Source organism: Hippoglossus hippoglossus, chromosome 8, assembly GCF_009819705.1.
Source record: "Hippoglossus hippoglossus isolate fHipHip1 chromosome 8, fHipHip1.pri, whole genome shotgun sequence".
In the NCBI taxonomy this organism is placed as follows: Eukaryota; Metazoa; Chordata; class Actinopteri; order Pleuronectiformes; family Pleuronectidae; genus Hippoglossus; species Hippoglossus hippoglossus.
Window position 1 is genome coordinate 9,131,696 of NC_047158.1, and position 19,943 is coordinate 9,151,638.

A 19,943-nucleotide genomic window follows, 5' to 3' on the forward strand; every position below is an offset into this window, starting at 1 on the left:
GTTTCACCAAAGAACAGTCCTGTATTTTAGTTTACAGCTCAAAAAACAGATGTAAGGGTGCAGTATCTCTTTAAAGAAAAACACAAATCATCAGTCATAAATCACTTATTTATATGCTATGGATAAATATTTGAGTGTAGCATTTACATCATTTCATTTAGGAAAAAGAGTTCAACTAAAATACATTCATTTCTGGACTCATGTTGAAGCACATATTGGATCTGATAAATGGATTGTCACAAATTGATTGTTAGTCTGGTTAAGTGAATCTACTGTCACTTATTAAGATTCAAGATTCATGAACTTCATTGTAGATAGATAGATAGATAGATAGATAGATAGATAGATAGATAGATAGATAGATAGATAGATAGATAGATACTTTATTGATCCCGAAGGTAATATAGGAAAAAGTACAAAATATAAGTAAACACTGGTTGAGGTTGGGAGGGTGGGTTATAGCAGTGATGTGATGTAGATAATTACTGTAAATAATAAATGTGTATTTAAGTGGTGTGACGAATATGAGGGTTATTGCACAGAAGGTGACATGATGAATATGATGACTAAATACATAATGCACACGATGCATCATGTGAAATCCTTGCACAGTATTGAGGAAGAAGCGGTTAGTCGTTGTTTTTGTGCAACAAAGTTTTTTTTTTTAATGTATTCATCAGAAATTAGTAGAAGGTCATCATCATACCACGGAGAGACGAGTCTCAGCATGCTCCTGACTCGGCTCCCCGGCAGACTGACGGCTCAGAGGGGCTGGTGTGTGAGGCAGAGCCGCAGCTATGACCCAACACGAGTTTAGTCAAGTCAAGGAAAGAATGAGGAAAAGCGCAGGACGAGCCCACAGAGAACTCACAGGCACCTCATGTCGGCTCTGCTCCGTTACTCCTCAGCCATGGGAACTTTGACTCTCCGTCCACTGCTGCTGCTTCTCCTGCTCTCATCCGCGGCGGAGGTTTTCAGTAAGATGTTTTTGTGTTAGTATTATGTTTATTCTGAGGAGGATTTTTCTTTGCAGAGAAACTTTCACCTGCTCCGGCAGACCGAGGGTGTTTTCCTTCCCGACTTGTTGTTGTGTGGTTTCTTTGAAGGAGACAGTGTATTAACTGATGATCCTGGTTTTTATTATGTTCTCAGACTGAATCAGTCCCTGTTCGCTGAACTGTTTGGTTGTTTTTGCGCTTCATGGAGCTTTCGCAACCTTTTCCTTATATGGTCAGGATGTGAAAATGTCCAGGAAGAGTTCCTTCACGGGAAAATCAATATCGTCTCTTCTAATGATCACTTTATAACTCAGAATGCTCACATGTGTATTCAATGGGTGGTTTCATGTGAATTGTGACTTGTTTTCAATTATGTCAAAACCTAACTGCATAAATATAACACGGTGATAGACTATTCTATGCAGTTTGTATCATAATATCAGTTATATATCATAAGTCATATATACACATGTGAAACAGAAATCGTATACACACACTGTGGTGCTGTCAGCTCAGTCTTATGGGCCTGTTTACCTCAGGGGCCCTTGAAGGCGTAGCTGAATTGCGCTTACATGATTTCTGTTAGCAATCCAAGCGTTATTATGTTTATTTTAATAAATGTATTCTGTCAGATTGCTGTTTTTGCTCCATATTTAATTTAATTTATTATTTTATAAAAGTTTATTAGCAGTAGTGACCGTGTGTTTCACTCTAGTGTGCCACACCCGTAGGCCACACAAGATAACACATAGAAAAGGGTTTGGATTAGATGTGTGTGTTGACTTCCATCAAATGAAGATTTTGATGTGCAGTAGGAGAGTATACGTGCTGAATCTGTTTAAAAACACAACCTGTGGCAGATCAGGTAAAGGTAGCAGACCTGCACCACAAAGTCCTAAAGGTTTGGGTATTAGGCGTTAGGAGAGAGAGGAGGTGCTATTAGAAGACATGAGACTTCATAGAACACGGAGACACAATTTAAAGAAATCTATTTAACTGTAAGAAAGCACAGTTAAAAACAATCGCAATTAAAATGAATGAGATCAAAAAGAGCAGAGTTAAAGAGGATAAATCTGAATAAAACTAAGATGGAGTTAAATAATACAGATAAAATAGATGGAAACGTAAAATGATAAAATGAAATAAAATACAATGGAATGGATGACCTTAGGTTTTGGAGTTAAAGGCAATATGAATTTAAAAGTTGCAAAATGATAGGGGAAACAAAAACGGTTACATAAGTTTTGGAAAGCATACGGAGTATTACTGTCAAGAGTGAGCTGCACTGTGACTTCATCAAGCAGTAGATGTGTGAACATGTGTTGTCGCAGTGGTGTCAGTGTTGAAGGGAGTTGGGCAGAGTGGCCTCAGCCACAATTTAAAAAAAACGAATGTTTGTGTTGACGGACGTGATCTTCCCCAGGCTCCAACATCTGCACATCACGAGGAGTCACCACTTGTCAGCAGTGCTTGGCTGTTCACCCCAGCTGTGCATGGTGCTACCAGGAGGTACGAGCACCACACACACACACAAGCACACACAAACAGCATCCAGTAGCTTCTCCCATCCATCCATCATCGCATGCAAGTTGTGACATAAACCTCATTTCCCAGCAGTTCATGCTGATCCTTCAACATGTTTATACAATACTGCTTCGTAATGACTCACCATGGGGCCCCCTGTACTCAGGAGGTACCTAAACCGGCTGTAGGATAGAAAAACAGTCAACTTAAAAATCTCTTAGCTTTTTATTTTCTTTAATGCAATGGTGCTACGCTAACTCGTCAATGTCTCGAGTGCTGAATGGATTGGATGTGTTTGTTATTTATTTTTTGAAGTCTTTTGGAGTGGGAGGATCCAGTGTGTCCCGCTGCGACACAGTGGACAATCTGGTGGATGGAGGTTGCGTTAGATCACATCTGGAGTTTCCCTCCAGCAAACTCCATATTCAGAAGGATCTTCCGCTCAGCAGCAAGGCCTCTGGTACAGCTGATGTCACTCAGATACAACCGCAGAAACTTCACATTGTACTAAGACCAGGTACGTTTACACACATCATCAATAGCAGAAATAACAATAGAGCCCGGCACTAACAACCGTAGACAACAAGATACATGCAATGGTGCCATTACTATCACCATCTGCAGTGTTTGATCCTCTGTCACTTATCTCCTGCCTGTAATTTTTTCCCTCTGAGGCGATTCCAAGCGTTTCACTGTGTCAGTGAAACAGGTGGAGGATTATCCAGTGGACCTCTACTATCTTATGGATCTTTCGTTTTCAATGAAGGATGACTTGGCCCGCCTTCGCACGTTGGGCAATGAGCTCGCCGAGACGATGGGAAAGGCCACAAGCAAACTACGCATGGGTTTCGGAGCTTTTGTGGACAAAACCATTTCCCCTTACATGTACACTTATCCTCCGGAGGCGGTTGTAAACCCTTGCTATGGGTAGGTGGGGAGATTTCAATGAGGAAAGGGAACTGAGGTGGAGATTTTCCGATTTTCTGAGAAAACTTGTTCAATAACAACAATTTCAAATGCGTTATTTTTCTTTTTCATCTATTCAATATATGCAGAATTAGTCAAACATGCCAGGCTCAGTTCGGGTTCAAGCATGTGCTGGCACTGACAGAGACGGTGGCACGCTTCACTGAGGAGGTGGAGAAGCAGCAGGTGTCTAGAAATAGAGATGCTCCAGAGGGTGGATTTGATGCCATCATTCAGGCCATGGTGTGCAAGGTATGAAAAATATAAACTGTTCAAGAGATAAGAGAAACAACCACATTCATAATGTTGTGCAGCACTGAGTGTTTACTTTACTCTTTTCTTTGTCCATTGTCATTAGGATAAAATCGGCTGGCGTCCGGATGCCTCACACCTACTGGTTTTCACCACAGATGCCGTAACTCACACTGCACTGGACGGGCGTATAGCTGGCATAGTCCAGCCCAACGATGGACAGTGTCATCTTGATAATGACAACAATTATAACCTATCTACTGTGCTGGTAAAGGCCGAAATTTAAGTTATTTCAGTAATTCACAGAGGTTTTCAATACCTATTTCACTCAAGAATATTTGTGTCCCGTGTCTTGCAGGACTATCCCTCCCTGGCGCTCATGAATGAGAAAATGGCTGAAAACAACATCAATTTAATATTTGCTGTAACCAACGTGGTGCAGCCACTCTACAAGGTGAATAAACGGTTCTTCTTGTGCCACAGCATAAGTTTATTTAAGCTTTTCTCATGAAAAAAATAAAAACTCATGTTGTCATTACAGGAGTACAGTAAGCTCATCCCAGGCACAACAGTGGGAACTCTATCCGACGACTCTGGGAATGTTATTAATCTCATTCAGGAGGCTTATGCGGTAAGGAGAGTGAGAGAATTGATGTCTGTTATTTCATTTGTATCATACAACTAACTACATAAAGTGTGATTGATGACTTTATGTTGTGCAGAAAATTCGCTCTAGAGTGCAGCTGGACGTGGTCGGAGCCCCAGAGGAGTTGCAACTCACCTTCAATGCCACTTGCCTCAATGGAGAGGTCACCGTCGGACTCAAGTCCTGTTCTGGCCTCAACATTGGAGACACAGTACGTATTTGCTGAGTAATGTCCCATGTCTTCTATCTGCACAAAGCTATGAACAGAGACATGTCCTCCTCTTCAGGTGACATTCAGCGTGGAGGCTAAGGTGCAGGGCTGCCCAAAGGAGAAGAGCAGCACTTTTACCATCAAACCCCTCGGCTTCAAGGATGCCCTGGAGGTCACGGTGGATATCGCTTGCGGTTGCAAATGTGAGGCAGATGCAGAAGCCAACAGCCAACTTTGCAGCAACGGTAACGGCACCTACGAGTGTGGTGTGTGCCAGTGTCACCCGGGTCGTCTGGGCCCTTTCTGTGAGTGCTCGGTGGAGGACTACAGTCCGTCTGACGATGCTAACTGCATCCCAAAGCCGGGCAGCCCAGTCTGCAATGGGAGAGGCGACTGCTTGTGCGGACAGTGCTCCTGCCACGCAAATGAGTTTGGCCAGGTGTGGGGGAAGTACTGCGAGTGTGACGACTTCAACTGCTTGCGCTCTAAAGGGGCACTTTGCTCCGGTGAGTAGATGCACTTCTTTCTGTCAAGATCACTGGTAGTTTTCTCTGCAGTTTTGCAAACATTCATTCTAAATAGGGAGGTTGTCTCATGGATCTGAACATAAAACATGTTGCAATGGTCGGCAATCAATGTCTACCCCAGTAGAATTCTGCTTCAGCTTCCTTTATTATAGTCAGGGCCGGCCCTCTGCATCAGGGGACCACTAAAGCAGGATAAGTTTGGGGGACCTGCCTTGCATTGGATAGACCAGCTTTTGTTTACACTTCTAACTTATTCACTTGAGGTCTATTAGTCTAAATCATTCTCTTCATCATCATACATCAAATATAGTACATCAGGTCAATTAGTTTTAAACAATAGATTATTTTCACTGAGCGGCTGCTGCGGCTGCTGCGGGGCCCTAAGCAGCCGCTGAGTTGGCTTGTAGGAAGGGCTGGCACTGAGTATAGTGGCTAAATAATGAAAAAGAAAAAGGACCAACATGAACTGGCATCACACTGGTCTTCCACCGGGGTCAAACATTTGAATGTGACTGTCAGCAGGAAAGTCGCCCTTCCCTTCCTCTTTGCTCCTCTGACACATCATCCAGTCTCAGTGAAACACACTGTGGCTGTTTCCCATCCCTCTCAGTCTGTAAACACACCTTCGCCAGTTTACATAGTTTCCTGTTAGTCAGCTTGACAAATCAAAAGTCAACATACTTATTATGGCCGTCTTTGCTTGCTTGTAAAAGACGTGTAAATAATTGCATAATTCAACTGCAGAGCATAAACAGTAAAGCTGATAAATGACCTGTTCTCTGTCAGGCCTGTAAACTTGTGTCCTCCATTAAAGGATAGTCGGAGAAGAACACACCCAGTTACTGCTGCCTGAGTTTGAGGGACGAGCTCTTACCACTCACAGCAGCACGGCGCTCTATCTCGCTCCGTTACAAGTCTGTACAGCTCAGTGCAGAGTTACTCAATCACAGCGATAAAACTTTAATCTGCTGCGTCACTGGTTCATTTAATGCAACAGCAGTTTGGGCCTGTGATTGCAAGGAGGGCGGTGTAGGAATATCAAACGAGGAAAACTGTCAAACTATTAAAATAACGAGTAATAAGTGATGAATAATGAGGGATGTCACCAGCACTATCTCATTTTGGACTCTGAAGTGTGGGGTGCTTCAAGTTTGAAAGATGTGGGTGATTACTAGAGGGTCTGAAAGATGCCACCAAGTTGAATCATGGGAAGAGGACCTGCACTTATTTTGAACTTTATGACAGCACAATAGTAAATAGAGAGTAACAGTGACAGTACAGTCTTTCCTTCAATTTTTCTCCATTGACGTTTCAGAAAATCCTTACATAAAGATTTTTAAACCGGAGCCATGCCGACCATCTACGAGATGAATCGTGACCATGAAACATTTGATTCAGAGCAACAGAAATTATTTCACAGCCTCGTAGCTTGTGAAAAGTCAACATTTCTATCGATTTTTACTTCCAGACCCAGCCTGTTGAGCTCTTAATTTCCACGAGATAATCTCAAGATAAAAGTTTAATTCTGTTCCACAACGATTCTTTAATTTGACATGACAGACAGAAGCAGTGCCTACTATTTAATCATCACAGCCTCGCAGAGCTCTCCCTGTGGGTGCACCAGGACCTTACAGAGAAGATGGACGATAACATGTGATATGGAAAGCTACATTTCTCTAACAAGGAGGAGTTTGGAGGTTGTTTTTCTGAGAGACAGGTATTGAGTCACGCAGCGGTGAAACCCAGGGCTTGTGCTCCGACCTGATCCCCCACACAACAACACACACACCGTAGCTGTTGGATGACAGTCCACAGAGCTCAATTTGCGACCGCTAAGTCACTGTGTCTCAGTGCAGTCATGCCGTTGTTGTCTCTAAAGCGCAAGCGTCCCTCAGAGTGAGCTCGACTGGAGCAACAAAAAGCTCCAGGTCTGTGATATTCCCCGCGGCTGTGTATTTCTTCCTCTGCCGAGGGGCCCTGCGACTGGTGCAGGTCCAGGGAGCAGCAGTCAGCCGAGCGCAGCCCCAGGGCCCATAAATATGAGGACACGGAGAGAACAGGAAAGTTTGCATTCCCGTGCTGGCAACTTGCCCAAACTCTTCCCTCTCCAGTACGTCTCTATCTCCACCATCTCCCGTCTCTCAATCCAGCTGTGTCATGTTGTACTTTTCTGTCTCTCTTCCTGTTTTCTTCGTTTATCATGGCCCCCCGACGTTTGCCCTCTCTAAAAGCCAAGGCATGTGACTAATGGGCAGGATTACTGTGCAGTCTCACAGAGCAGGGCGATGTGAACCTAAGATAAAAACTCTCTTTTCTAAGTGTGCGAATCAACTTTTAAAATAATGACAGCAAAGATAAAAACTTACTCTCATTAATTAAGATTATAAAAAAATATCCATTGCTACAATGACAAGGTCTTGTAAGGTTTTTCTACACGTCTCAGCTGCTATCTTTAAGACTGAGTAAGAGATATTACTCAACGCTATGAAAAACATTACATGTATGTTAACCATTAACCAGTGACACCACCACCAGTAAACACGTCTGATCCTGTCACCGCTCTGAACGCAGTTCAAACGAGAAGCTGTTCCGTGTTTACTCAGGGGAATTGTTTCCTTGAGGTTACAACAATGGACGATTTGTTTTGAGCCCTGGAATTAGGGACCATATAGGACCCTCTGCGATATTTCATGACCAGTCACTCCCCCAGTCTGATCCAGCTGGGATGTGACTCATTGCTTGGCTCTTAGTCATCCAGTGCCTGTTTGGTTTCTTGCTAAGAACACTGTAGTCTCTGGGGTCCTGCCTTTGTTTCTAATGTGCTGATGTGGCACGGCTCTCTGTAACCCGGGGGAGAGAAGCGTGCCTCCAGACTCTGTCAACAAATGGCTCCACTGCTGTAAAACTCTTCCTACACTGACTACTTCTGTGCTTTCTACACTTACCTCAGGATGTGTGTGTGTGTGTGTGCGTGTGTGTGTCCAGGTACTTCTCGTGTTGTGGGGACCTTAATATGTTCACCTAGTCACATTATTTCTTACTTCTCTATCTAATGGGAACAAAAAGCAAATTCTTATAAAGAAAATCATTAGAATTTAAGGTGACGACATATTATAAGGTTAAGTTAAAGTTAGGGTTAGGATAAGGTCTATGTTAGGTAAGCGGTAACTATGGTGAAAGCAGGAAATTATTATAAGTCAATGGAATGATCTCTGATGTCATGGAGACACGCCTGTGTGTGTGTGTATGTGTGTGTGTGTGTGTGTGTGTGTGTGTGTGTGTGTGTGTGTGTGTGTGTGTGTGTGTCTGTGTCTGTCATGAGAAGGGGGGAAATATTAGAGTGTCGAACAATAGGGAGGATTGTGAGATATTTCCCTCTAATGTTCCTGTCTGAGATTAGACCTCATTTAAATGACAGACAGTCACAAAGTAATTTAGTACATTTTATTGTTTTTAAGAGGATATGTTACGTAAAAACAAAGCTGCACAAAATGCTTATGTAAATACAGCTATTAAAAGTACTTTTTCATTACCCAATTGAAACAGCATAAATTTATAGCCACTGTCGTCTGATGTTGATCATTGTTATTTAAAATCCAGGCGGGTGCTTAGTTGTTTTGTTTTTTTAAATGAACCAGGACCGAGTCCATAAAGTTATATCGCTAACAACAAAGGTCCTCATATTTTTAAACGTAACAAATAAAAGTTAAGTTCATAAACATTAAGTCACACCTAACTAGCAATTAAATGATTGCTTAATGAACAAATGCGGCAACAGGTAGGCTTTCCTAAGACACACGGCTCAGAGACAGTTTACACCCAAAACAATAAATCACACACACTCTGATTCATTTTCAGATTGAGTAATTTGTAGTCAATAGCTTTGTTTGCGTGGCCCCACCTGTGTGATTATCAGTCATCCATTATCTATATCGCTTATCCTTTAAGGGTTGCATGGAGGCGGGAGCCAATCCCAGCAGACACTGGGTGAGAGGCGCCTGCACCCTTTACAGATTGCCACTCTATCGCAAGGCCGACAAAACAATGTGTCGCTCTAACACTCACATCAGCGGTCAATTTAGAGTCTTCAGTTAAATCTGCATGTGTCTGAGTGACCGGAGGAAAACCCACAAATACAGGGGGACAACATGCAAACACAGAGCACCACACAGAGAGACCAAAGCAAGAACCATATTGCTGTGAAGCAACAGTTTCCTGTGTGATTATGGACACAGAAAAAAACATATCTGAATGAACATAAAGATGTAATGTTTAAATCTTTTGACTATTATCAACATCCTCATCCCCTTCTTAATTCTTTCAGATCATGGGAAGTGTAGCTGTGGCTACTGCCAGTGTGACGCCGGCTGGAAAGGAGAAAACTGTAACTGCAGCACAATCATAGACACCTGCATGTCCAACATTGGTCTGCTGTGCACGGGCCGGGGGCACTGTGAGTGTGGGGTCTGTCAGTGCACTCAGCCCAATGCCTACGGAGCAACCTGTGAGAAGTGCCCCACCTGTCCGGATTCCTGCACTATAAAGAAGTGAGTTCTCCATCGCAAAGAGTCCCTTCTTCTAGACGCTATGATTTGGAGAGAATAAACATGAGGTTGGCACTCGACTAGAGGAAATGCCAAAGGGTTTATTGCCCTGGGAGCATGAGTGTGCTTGAGAAATTCCATGCAGTCTACCATGAAATCAGTTTATGAGATCCAAAGTTGACATTTTGATCTGAAGGTGGTGCAAAAGGAGAGCTCAAAATGGAAAGGGTTGATCCTTTGGGGATCATGAATGTTTAATCTCAATAGATTCAAAAAACACATGACATAGGAATATCCAGAGAAAGAAATATAATGGAAACTCATCCTCTAGTTTTCAATAAGCTGTAACACGATATGCACGGAAATGTGGGAGATTACCTTGATCTGATGGTGACACCAGATAAGATTTTGTTATTACCCTGTTCCTAAACAACTGACTATGCCGTCTTCAGGCCGTGGCACAAACATTTATATTATTGTATCATGATGTGCTGATAGTCCAGGATGATAACAAACTACTCCCTCACACATCCGCAACAAATTCAGTTGTAGTTTCGCGTACAGCTGGAAAACATCAACCTTTCTCCTCGGCCTTGACAATCGGCAGATATTAACAAGGGTTCATGTGATATAGACAACGTCTTAAGTGTTTCTGTTCTTTCGCCCACAGAGAGTGTGTTGAGTGTCAGCACTTCAAGAGAGGACAGTACACCGAAGACAACAGCTGCAGCAAGATCTGCAAAGATGAAATCAAAGTAGTGGATAAACTGGGTGAGAAATCTACAATCTCGAATTTCCTTAATTTCATAGTGTAACTCTGAGGTGTTGTGCAAATGATTCTGTTTTTCTGATCATATTAGCAGAAGTTTCAAAGTGGCGGGAGCCTTTCTATGCACATCGTGGCAACAGAATATAATGGACTAATAAATATTGAAGATAATTCACCGTACCTTGAAATCATTTTCATTACCCTGTTTCTTCTTCTCATCTTTATCCCGCAGTTCTCCATGACACAAATGCAGTGAATTGCTCATACAAAGACGAAAATGACTGCGTGGAGCACTTCCAGTATTACGAAGATGAAAGTGGCAAATCCATTCTGTTTGTGGTGAAAGAGCCAGGTACGGTGAGAGTTTCTGTGCGCACACTTAATGGTTACATTATTAGGACAGAATGGTGTGTTCTTGAATGTCATTTCAGTCTGTATCTGGCACGCCTCAGCTTCAGGGGAACAGTATGTGCATCTAATAACATGCTCCTCTGTAAAGAACACATCGTCGGCCAGATAACTACAGCTACGCTCTGCCACACCACAGAAACCCAAATACATCAGTGTAGTGACTTGTTGTAAATGGTCTGTATTTATATAGCGCTTTCCTAGTCTTGATGACCACTCAAAGAGCTTTACAGTACAGTTTATTGCCATTCACCCATTCACACACACATTCATACAATACATCCATGGTGCATCGGTTGTGCAGCAGAGTGTCTGACACTGGAGTACTGCAGTGTTTGCTTAACTTTATGTGTCCTTTAAAAGAAAATATCATGGAAACCAGCATTCGATATTAACTATTTTTGTGGCTCTCTTCTCTCAGAGTGCCCCGAGGGCCCGAACATCCTGATTGTGCTCCCGTTGGTGGTTGGAGCCATTCTGCTACTGGGCATGGTTGGCCTCCTCATCTGGAAGCTGCTGGTCACCATCCACGATCGCAAAGAGTTTGCCAGGTTTGAGGAGGAGAGAGCCAAAGCCAAATGGGATACGGTGAGAAATATTTATAACTGGGACATAATAATAACATACACTAGCTGCTCCTGCTTTAAGGATGAATGGAGTACTGTAACAGAAGGTGGCTGCCCTCTGATGGGCATCGACGTAACCCTCCAAAAAGTTGGTACTTCAGTGTGAGATTGAATTAAACATGCTCACTTCTGTTTTAATTTCCCAGGGTAACAATCCTCTGTATAAGGGAGCCACCTCCACCTTCACCAACGTAGCGTACCGAGGCACCTGATGACGAAATGGAGAGAGAAACACTCAGGGGTCAGTGACAAAGATGGAATGTAGCAGAACAGAAATGGACGGGAAGAAGCTTACACTGTCATGTGACCAGCTACTGTAACTGAAAAGGAAGTATTGCTGTCAACAGCCTGATGAAATTTATAAAAAATAATGAGAACTGTTAATATGAGTCACATGAAGGGGTTACATGCTCTTCGGTTTTTGTTTTACACTGTCATGTCTACAGTGAGTGGGTTCTGTCCAGGTCCTCCCACAGTCCAAAGACATGCACATTGGAGATAGGTTAATTGGAGGCTCTAAATTGCCCGTAGGTGTGAATGTGAGCTTGAATGGTTGTTTTGTCTGTATCTGTGTGTTTGTTTGTATGTTGGCTCTGTGATACGCTGGCGACCTGTCCAGGATGTACCCCCCCCCCCCGCCTCCCGTCCAATGTCAGCTGGGATTGGCTCAGGCCTCCTGCGACCCTCACAGGATAAGCTTTATAGATAATTGATAGATGATTGGGTCTCTCAGCACTTAAAGTCAGCACTTAAAGTTCTAACAACTACAGTTCAGATTTCAGAAGTGCTGCCACTGCTGTGACTTGTCTTTTTGGGAAGCCCTTCTACCACTGCAATATTTGTTGTCTGCAATATATTTAGGATTACTAAATGTTACTCTTATTGCCATATTTTCAGACAGAAATGGGAATCACCAATACCTAATAGTAATACGTTGTCATAGAAGATACATTCTGTGGTGTTTTTTCAGTTTCATCAACCAAGATTGATGTATTAATGACTTCTCAGCCTTGTTTCTCTTCTCTTTTTTTTTAAATGTGGTTATTTTCAGTTTCAGAGTGCAGCTGCAGCCTATTTTAAACTTTTCTTTTTCACAAAATTAAAAAAGGCAGTTTCAGGCCAATCAGAACAAAGTTTATTAGAATAACTCAAATGTGCACTATAGAATCTCCAATGCCTTTCATATACATTGCCATCTCTTTTTTTTATAATACAAAATAGTTTATAGTAATGGTTGAACCTAGCGTGTGTTTAGAATGACTTGCTTTACAATGCCTGTGGTCTATATTGTTTTTGAAATGCACACCAGCGATGGTAACTTTATTGGTACCATGACATGTTTCTTTATCACTGCGTCGCCACCTCTTGTTGTGCTTGTTGGGCTGTTTTTCTATTTGTTGTATTTGTACATAGGGATTTGTCCTGCCATTGCTGAACTGTAAATTGTGTTACACTGAAATTGTATTGCACATGACATGCTATTAGTCTTGGAATTGTGAATGACAAACTTGCGCTTGCTCCTTAACCTCTTTGTGTTTACGGGAGGTAATAATAGTACAGTGTGAGGTGTATTTTGGTTAAACAGCTCTGATCCTCTCAGGACATGGTACAAAAATACACTGTCTGTTTTGTGTGTTTGTTTGTTTTTGCACACTAAAAAAAAAAAAAAGAAGAAGCTTGTGGTTTATCGCTTGTTCTTTAAACCGTGGGAAACATAAAGATCTACAAAACATGACTTCCTCAGTTTGGTTGAAATGTGGGTTATTTTCAACAAATGTCAAAGCTGTTTTTAATTCCTTATCAAGAACAGAATTACAGAAGAGTGAAAGACTTAAATATTTCAGATCCACGTGTGTTTAGAAATCTGAACAGAGATTGTAACTCCTATACTTACTCTGTGAGAAGATCACTTTCAACGTGTAAACACTTGAGGATGTTTGTGGATCCTCATTTTCAATTTATGTGTCTTGGATTTGGATAGCTAAGTTCCTGCGTTCAATTCAAACAAGTTCAATATGATGTGAGTGTTGGAAAACTACTAAAATGAACATCAGTGTGTAGAGTCCAGAATGTCTGTCTGATAACACTTTTATCACGGCATAGAATACTTCCTGTTGCATGACATGTCATCAAAAATTAGGGCCTTATCACCCTCTTGCATGTTGTTCACTTCCCTGATGTTCAATATGGTTCCAACTGAAGTCACATAACTCTGCACATTGCCAAACAAACACTGCATATCTGTGTGACCACATCCTGCTCACATCAGTCTGATATGTAAACTTCCCTATAAGGCAACAGTCAGTCTTTACATGTACGACTCTGACAAATATGTAGAGTCTGCTGTTTATCTTACTGGTTACGTGTACATCAAATATGCCGACGCATATTCTAGCATTTTCTAAACAGGTGCATTGTTTGATTGGATAATTTTAGGGAGATTACTGTGCATGTTTAATCCCTTAGACACCTAATTTACATTTTACTTATACTGTAATTTAAAGGGTTTGATCCTTGGTAAGTGGGATTTTTCCTGTTTTCAGCTGAATCTCACTGTAAGTCCTCGTTCTTAATGGTTAGCGTCTCTATATGCAGTGCCGGGAGGAGGTCTTTGCAAATCGAATTGCTCAGTCCAGATGGTAACTACCCTCCTGACTTGAAAGTCATTCCAACCACCAGGTCGAGATTGTTCTCAGTCATGTAGATAAAGATTTTACAGATGCCCTTGCATGCAGAAGCTATTACTTCCGATCTGCTTAAAACTGTAGAAAAGACAATCATAACACACAGACTTCAACCCATTTTAAAGTGAAACTTGGCACTAGCATATGACTGGTCTCTTGTCATTCAGGGGGTAGAGAGGGTTGTCCACAAACCATTATGCCGGTGGTACGATCTCAGATACCTCCACACATTCCGAAGTCCCTTGGGCAACATATACTGAAAATAGGGCTGATTAAATGTGAATGGTCTGTATCTTTATAGAGCTTTTTCACACTTCCTTCACCCATTCACACGGCGCATCTATGTGCTGCACTTTCTCTGTCACACATCACTCATACACTGCCAGCAAGCCTGTCAGGGGAGATTTGCGGTTCAGTATCTTGCCCAAGGACACCGGCACACAAGACAGGGGGGAGACAGGGATCAAACTGACATCCTTCTTGTTAGCGGACAACCCGCTATATCTCCTGAGCCACAGTCAGCCGTGGCATGTGACTTTAAGTTGTCGATGAGACATAAGTACTACATAGAAACAGTCCATTTACCATTACCAGTAAATCTCTACCTCTAAGCAATTAATATAATTAGATATATACTTGTTAAAAAGTTTTTTTGTAGGCTATGCAAAGACATTGCTTAAACCCTTGGGGGGAGCCCACATGTGGTGACAAAAAACAGTCCAAAAATGCATGTTGACCAGCTTGAATGTCAATTCTGATAATCATTTCACTAACTTCGACTCATGTTAATAGTAACAGAGTGTTGTTGTTTGTTGGTTTATTTGGGCAGCTGAAAGACTTTGGTGCACACGTGCGTCATTGTGTGTAATTTCATTCCCAGCATTCTCCTCATTCGTGTGGCCGTGAGCAGCAGCAGTGGGCCTCAGCAAAGGGAATCCTGGTATTTGTCTCCCTCTGGTGTAAAAAACAATGCACTGATCAGATGTTGCCAGGAGAAGATGTCCCTGTCTGTAGAAGTGCTGTGTGTTCCTATTGTCAAGCAGCACGTGTGCTTATAGTGGGGTTATGTGGATCAGTGGATCAGGGGAGTTGTACATCTGGACCACAGACTCTGATCTGGACAAAGACTCCTGTCACCTTCACGTGTCTCGCACGGCATCGTACATTTGTAAATCTCGAGCAGTTATGCCCAGACTGGGATTTATGCTGCAGTCAACTCCTGATAAACAAGTAGTGCATTGAACGTGAGTAATAATAAAGCAGATGCTGTGTGTTATGTTAGCAGACCTAGTCCCGACGAGTGTGTTTGACCAGTTTTAATAGGCATAGTCAAAGTAAATTACATGTTCCCAACACAATCTAAATAGATTGCGCCCCCACCACCCTTTGCAACTTTTTGTGTTGTATAATTTCCATTCCAACTTCCATCCTTCATTTTCTGACACGATACTTTACCATTTGTGTATTTGCACAGCATCTACAGGCTCATCTATCTATATAACCATCCATCCATCCATTCACCTCCCCAAACACACTCACCTTTCTATCTATCTATCTATCTATCTATCTATACATCTATACATCTATACATCTATCTTTACATCTATACATCTATACATCTATGTATCTGTCTGTCTGTCTTTTATTTCCCAAGTATTTTTATTTCCTGGGTGTCTGTGAACGCAGCACACTTCATTGGCCCGGCCCTTCTTCCGTCGCGTCAGATCCAACATGGCGGCGCCCCATGCCGTGGTCGCGGTGGAGGCAGGCAGCGGTGAACCGGGGCTGGTTCTGAAGGACTCATCCACCGGGGACGTGAGGAGGCCTCAGTTCGGGACTCGGCTGCTCACGGACCCGCGGCAGGTGTTCCAGCACAACGCGTGGTCAGTGGATCCGAGACGTGACATGAATGCATCCCTGTCACGGATCCTGCTCCCTGTCTGTCTGTCTGTTGTTATGATAGAAGAGTAACTGAACGATAGATCCTGTCAGATAACCTCAGGTCATAGCATCATTTCAACTGAGTCACTCTGTAATACTGTAATACAAACGTATATAGTAAGGGGCTTCACACAATGTGTATCTTATTATTGTGCTAATACTTTTCTCAATTGATCAAATAATGAATGAATGGATAGTTTAATATAACATGATCTCAAAAACTAAAGTGAAGTCTTTTCTTTTTTGATTCGACCAACACTACAAATATTTGAAAACTTTTTTTTTCTTACAGTCCAGTATATAAATATGCCAGTGTGCAATCTGCCATCCTGTTTCACTGTAAATATACTTGTCAATCTATATATTCTTTCAATTTTTTTGTATTAGGTTTATACTGCACGTTTACTTATTTATTACTTTAACTGCTGTCTATGTTTTTGACTGTCTTTGCTGCTACAACACAGCAAATTTCCCCGTTATGGGACTAATAAAGGATTGTTTGGTCTTATCTTATCTTATCTTATTGTATCGCATCTTTCCCTGTTTATGGTAATGCTGGAAGATTTCCCATCCTTGTATGAATGTCACATGATGAAGGTTTTCTGTTGTGCACAGGGACAACGTGGAGTGGAGCGAGGAACAAGAAGAAGCTGCTAAGAATAAAGTCTTGGAAAACAGTCAGCCTCTACCTCAGCAGAAACAAGGTTGCATTGTTGTTGCCGAGATCCGTTAACAGAACTATAACTTCTCATTATTGTATATCTGTGCACAAATATACTCATAAAGTCCTGGCTGTAATCCATTTTGGGGTTTTGTTTAAATATTTGGCTTCAAGCAAGCTAAAATTGAAACGACACATTACTGTTACATGTGCAAGCCGTGCTCATCTTCATGTTGATGATTCGTGAACATGGCAGAAAGTGGTAGATTGTCAGGATCACACTGGCCTGACCTTCTCTTGCAGAGGAATACGAAGGCCGGGCCAATGAGTACTGGAACGATTTCTACACAATCCACGAGAATCGGTTCTTCAAAGACCGCCACTGGCTCTTCACGGAGTTCCCAGAGTTGGCCCCGAAGTGTGGCCTCCTGAACCCCGAATCCCATCCTGAAGACTCCGGCACAGATGGCGTCCAGCAGGACAGTCTGGATCAAGAGCGAAGCAGAGAGGTCGAAGACGGTGACTTTCCTGGCTCCTCTGCCACACATCGCATTCTGGAGGTGAGAGATTCATTTGAGCACGCGTTACCTAAATTTTCACCACACACACTAAATGAAAAAAAACTAAATCTCCAAAACTTATTAACAGATTTAAATAAATTTGGTGTAAAGTAACCATATTTGTGAAAAGCCTATTTTTATTCTACTTCTAATGTACTACTGCACTAACCTAAAGGAATAAAACAATCCAGCTCATGCAAAAATTGGCAGGTTGCCCTCAGTAAATATTAAAGAAAATAAAACTATATTTTTCTCACTGACTGATCTCACTGGATGGTTGATGGCAACAACTCAAAACAACTGGCTATATTTTAATCTCTGCCAAGGAGGTTATGTTTTCACCCCTGTCTGTTTGTTTGTTGGTTGGTTTGTATGGTTGTTTTTAAGCACTATTACGCAAAAACTACTAAACAGTTTACCACTAAACTTGGAACTCTTTTTTTCACTTTCTTAAACATTTTGAGAGTTTTTTGGATCTCCACTGATTTCCCAGGGAGATAAATACATGGCTCTTGATTTAAAAAATCCGGTCACATTCAGAGGACTGATATCTACGAGTGTGTGCAATTGGGTGCAGCTTGACATTAAGGGTATTTTTGGGGCCTTGGCGGAGGTATGCGCTCTACTGAGTGACATTGTAGTTTGCTGAATTAAATTTTGTGATTTGTTCAGCCATTGCAGATTTATACAGTTTCTAGTAACGGTATCAACCTGTATTTGTCTGCAGGATTTATTCTCTCTGGCTGCTGTAAATGTTACTACTTGTTTTAACAGGTTGGCTGCGGTGTAGGAAACACATGTTTTCCGATACTGAAAACCAACAAGTAAGCGCGGCCAAGACATTGACACGTTAAGATTTCAGACCATGTTTGAACTATACAGTGAAGCAAGCGGAATCATTTACTGTACATAACTGCAGCTTTGCTTTTTGCAGTGACCCGGGCCTCTTTGTTTATTGCTGTGATTTCTCCAGCACTGCTGTGGAGTTGGTGAAGGTGAGATGATTAGGTTATTGTAACAATGATGTGCTGATTAGGACTCATCCCTGGGATTGTGGGCTAACCCATGAATTAAAATTGCCCTCTTGTCATCAGACTAATCCAGAGTACGACCCTGAGCGCTGCTTCGCCTTTGTTCATGACTTGAGTGACGTGGAAGCCAATTACCCCGTCCCCGATGGAACCCTTGATGTTATAGTGCTAATCTTTGTACTATCAGCATTGCATCCTGACAAGTATGAACTCTTTCTCTGCCCTCCCTCTCTTCTTTTTTTTGTGTTTCTACTCAATGGCTGTCAAAAAAAAAAACACTGCATTGGTTTTCTCCCCTGTCTCAGGATGCAGGCATCCATCAGTAGATTGGCGCGGCTCCTTAGGCCTGGGGGAGTGATGCTGCTCAGGGACTATGGACGCTACGACATGGCACAGCTCCGCTTCAAGAAAGGTTAATCAGACTAAAATCCAGCCAGAGTCCAGTCCTAATAGCTGTTAAGATTCAGAGATCCATTATTCATGGTGGATCACTTGTGCTGATCTTTGAAAATGTGTTTCACTGAGGTCTGTTTTTCTGATCGCAGTATTTCAGTACTAACCACTACATTAGTGTTCAGGCATTTTAAATGACAGTCAAAGTAATCTGCTTTTAAATATGTAAATGATTATTGGAGAAGACACTTGCGGAAATAATGTACATTTCGACCCTTTATTTATTTTATAGGAAGGTGTCTGTCAGAAAACTTCTATGTCCGAGGTGATGGAACAAGAGTATATTTCTTTACTCAAGGTAAAAATAATGAAATCAAAAAACAAGTCTATTGAAAAATAAATGATTTGCAGAATTGTGCCTTAGTAAAATACTGCTGTGCTTCTTGTTTGACTTCAGATGAGCTTCATGAGCTGTTCGCTGAGGCAGGACTTGAGAAAGTGCAGAACCTTGTAGACCGAAGGCTCCAGGTGAACCGAGGGAAGCAGCTCACCATGTACAGGGTGTGGATCCAGTGCAAGTACCGCAGGGCTCGAGTTCAGCCAGCTGAGAACCAGGACTGAGGCCGGAGGAGAGCCGCCGCCGCCTGCCTGTGACCTTCAACCACAACTGAAACTCGCAGCTGAAATCAAGGCGTTGCTTTGTTTCGTTTTTCTCGGAGGATGTATGGAATTGAAAAGGTCTATTGTGATTGGGAAAAAGGCCATGCAACTGGATAGTTTATATACTGTAAAGACTGTACACTATCCCAGCTGCTGTGATATCGACGGACTTGTTTTTTGGCGAGTGCGTCTGATGGTGCTGCAGAGTAATGACTTCTCATTGCCTGCTGATGAGAAAGGGCTGGTTACCCCGGAAAATAAACATTTCTGCTCTGCCAGAGGCGATTTTTCAACGAGCTGAAGTTTTGATACTAATCGCATGTTTAAGAAAAAAAAAAAAAAAAAAAACACGACTCATTTTTGTACATGGAAAAATTAAATAAAGATCTGAACTGTAAATATGTTGATCATTTTGACTTGGTATTGAACAATAGAAACGTTTAAATTCTATTGATTGCAATGAATGCTGAATCCCTATGTTACCCTGCAGTGGCTAAACAATAATAGTTTTCCAAATTACCTATACCATGGAAGTGGAGTGT

At 42.0% G+C, this 19,943-nt stretch overlaps 2 protein-coding genes across 2 annotated transcripts; both read left to right on the top strand.

Moving 5' to 3' along the window:
* The first annotated feature begins 689 nt into the window (after positions 1–689).
* Positions 690–12,921, top strand: itgb3a (integrin beta 3a). Its single transcript, XM_034593480.1, has 15 exons — positions 690–977; positions 2,422–2,507; positions 2,838–3,039; positions 3,197–3,449; positions 3,578–3,740; positions 3,847–4,008; positions 4,099–4,194; positions 4,282–4,371; positions 4,463–4,597; positions 4,674–5,103; positions 9,449–9,671; positions 10,339–10,439; positions 10,670–10,789; positions 11,267–11,433; positions 11,618–12,921. The coding sequence occupies exons 1-15, from the start codon at positions 881–883 to the stop codon at positions 11,681–11,683; spliced, it is 2,391 nt and encodes a 796-aa protein (XP_034449371.1). The 5' UTR covers positions 690–880; the 3' UTR covers positions 11,684–12,921.
* A 2,933-nt stretch (positions 12,922–15,854) lies between these two features.
* On the top strand, positions 15,855–19,736 carry mettl2a (methyltransferase like 2A). Its single transcript, XM_034593430.1, has 9 exons — positions 15,855–16,038; positions 16,712–16,800; positions 17,061–17,317; positions 18,092–18,141; positions 18,252–18,312; positions 18,412–18,551; positions 18,654–18,760; positions 19,034–19,099; positions 19,199–19,736. The coding sequence occupies exons 1-9, from the start codon at positions 15,887–15,889 to the stop codon at positions 19,360–19,362; spliced, it is 1,086 nt and encodes a 361-aa protein (XP_034449321.1). The 5' UTR covers positions 15,855–15,886; the 3' UTR covers positions 19,363–19,736.
* The last annotated feature ends 207 nt before the right edge of the window (positions 19,737–19,943 follow it).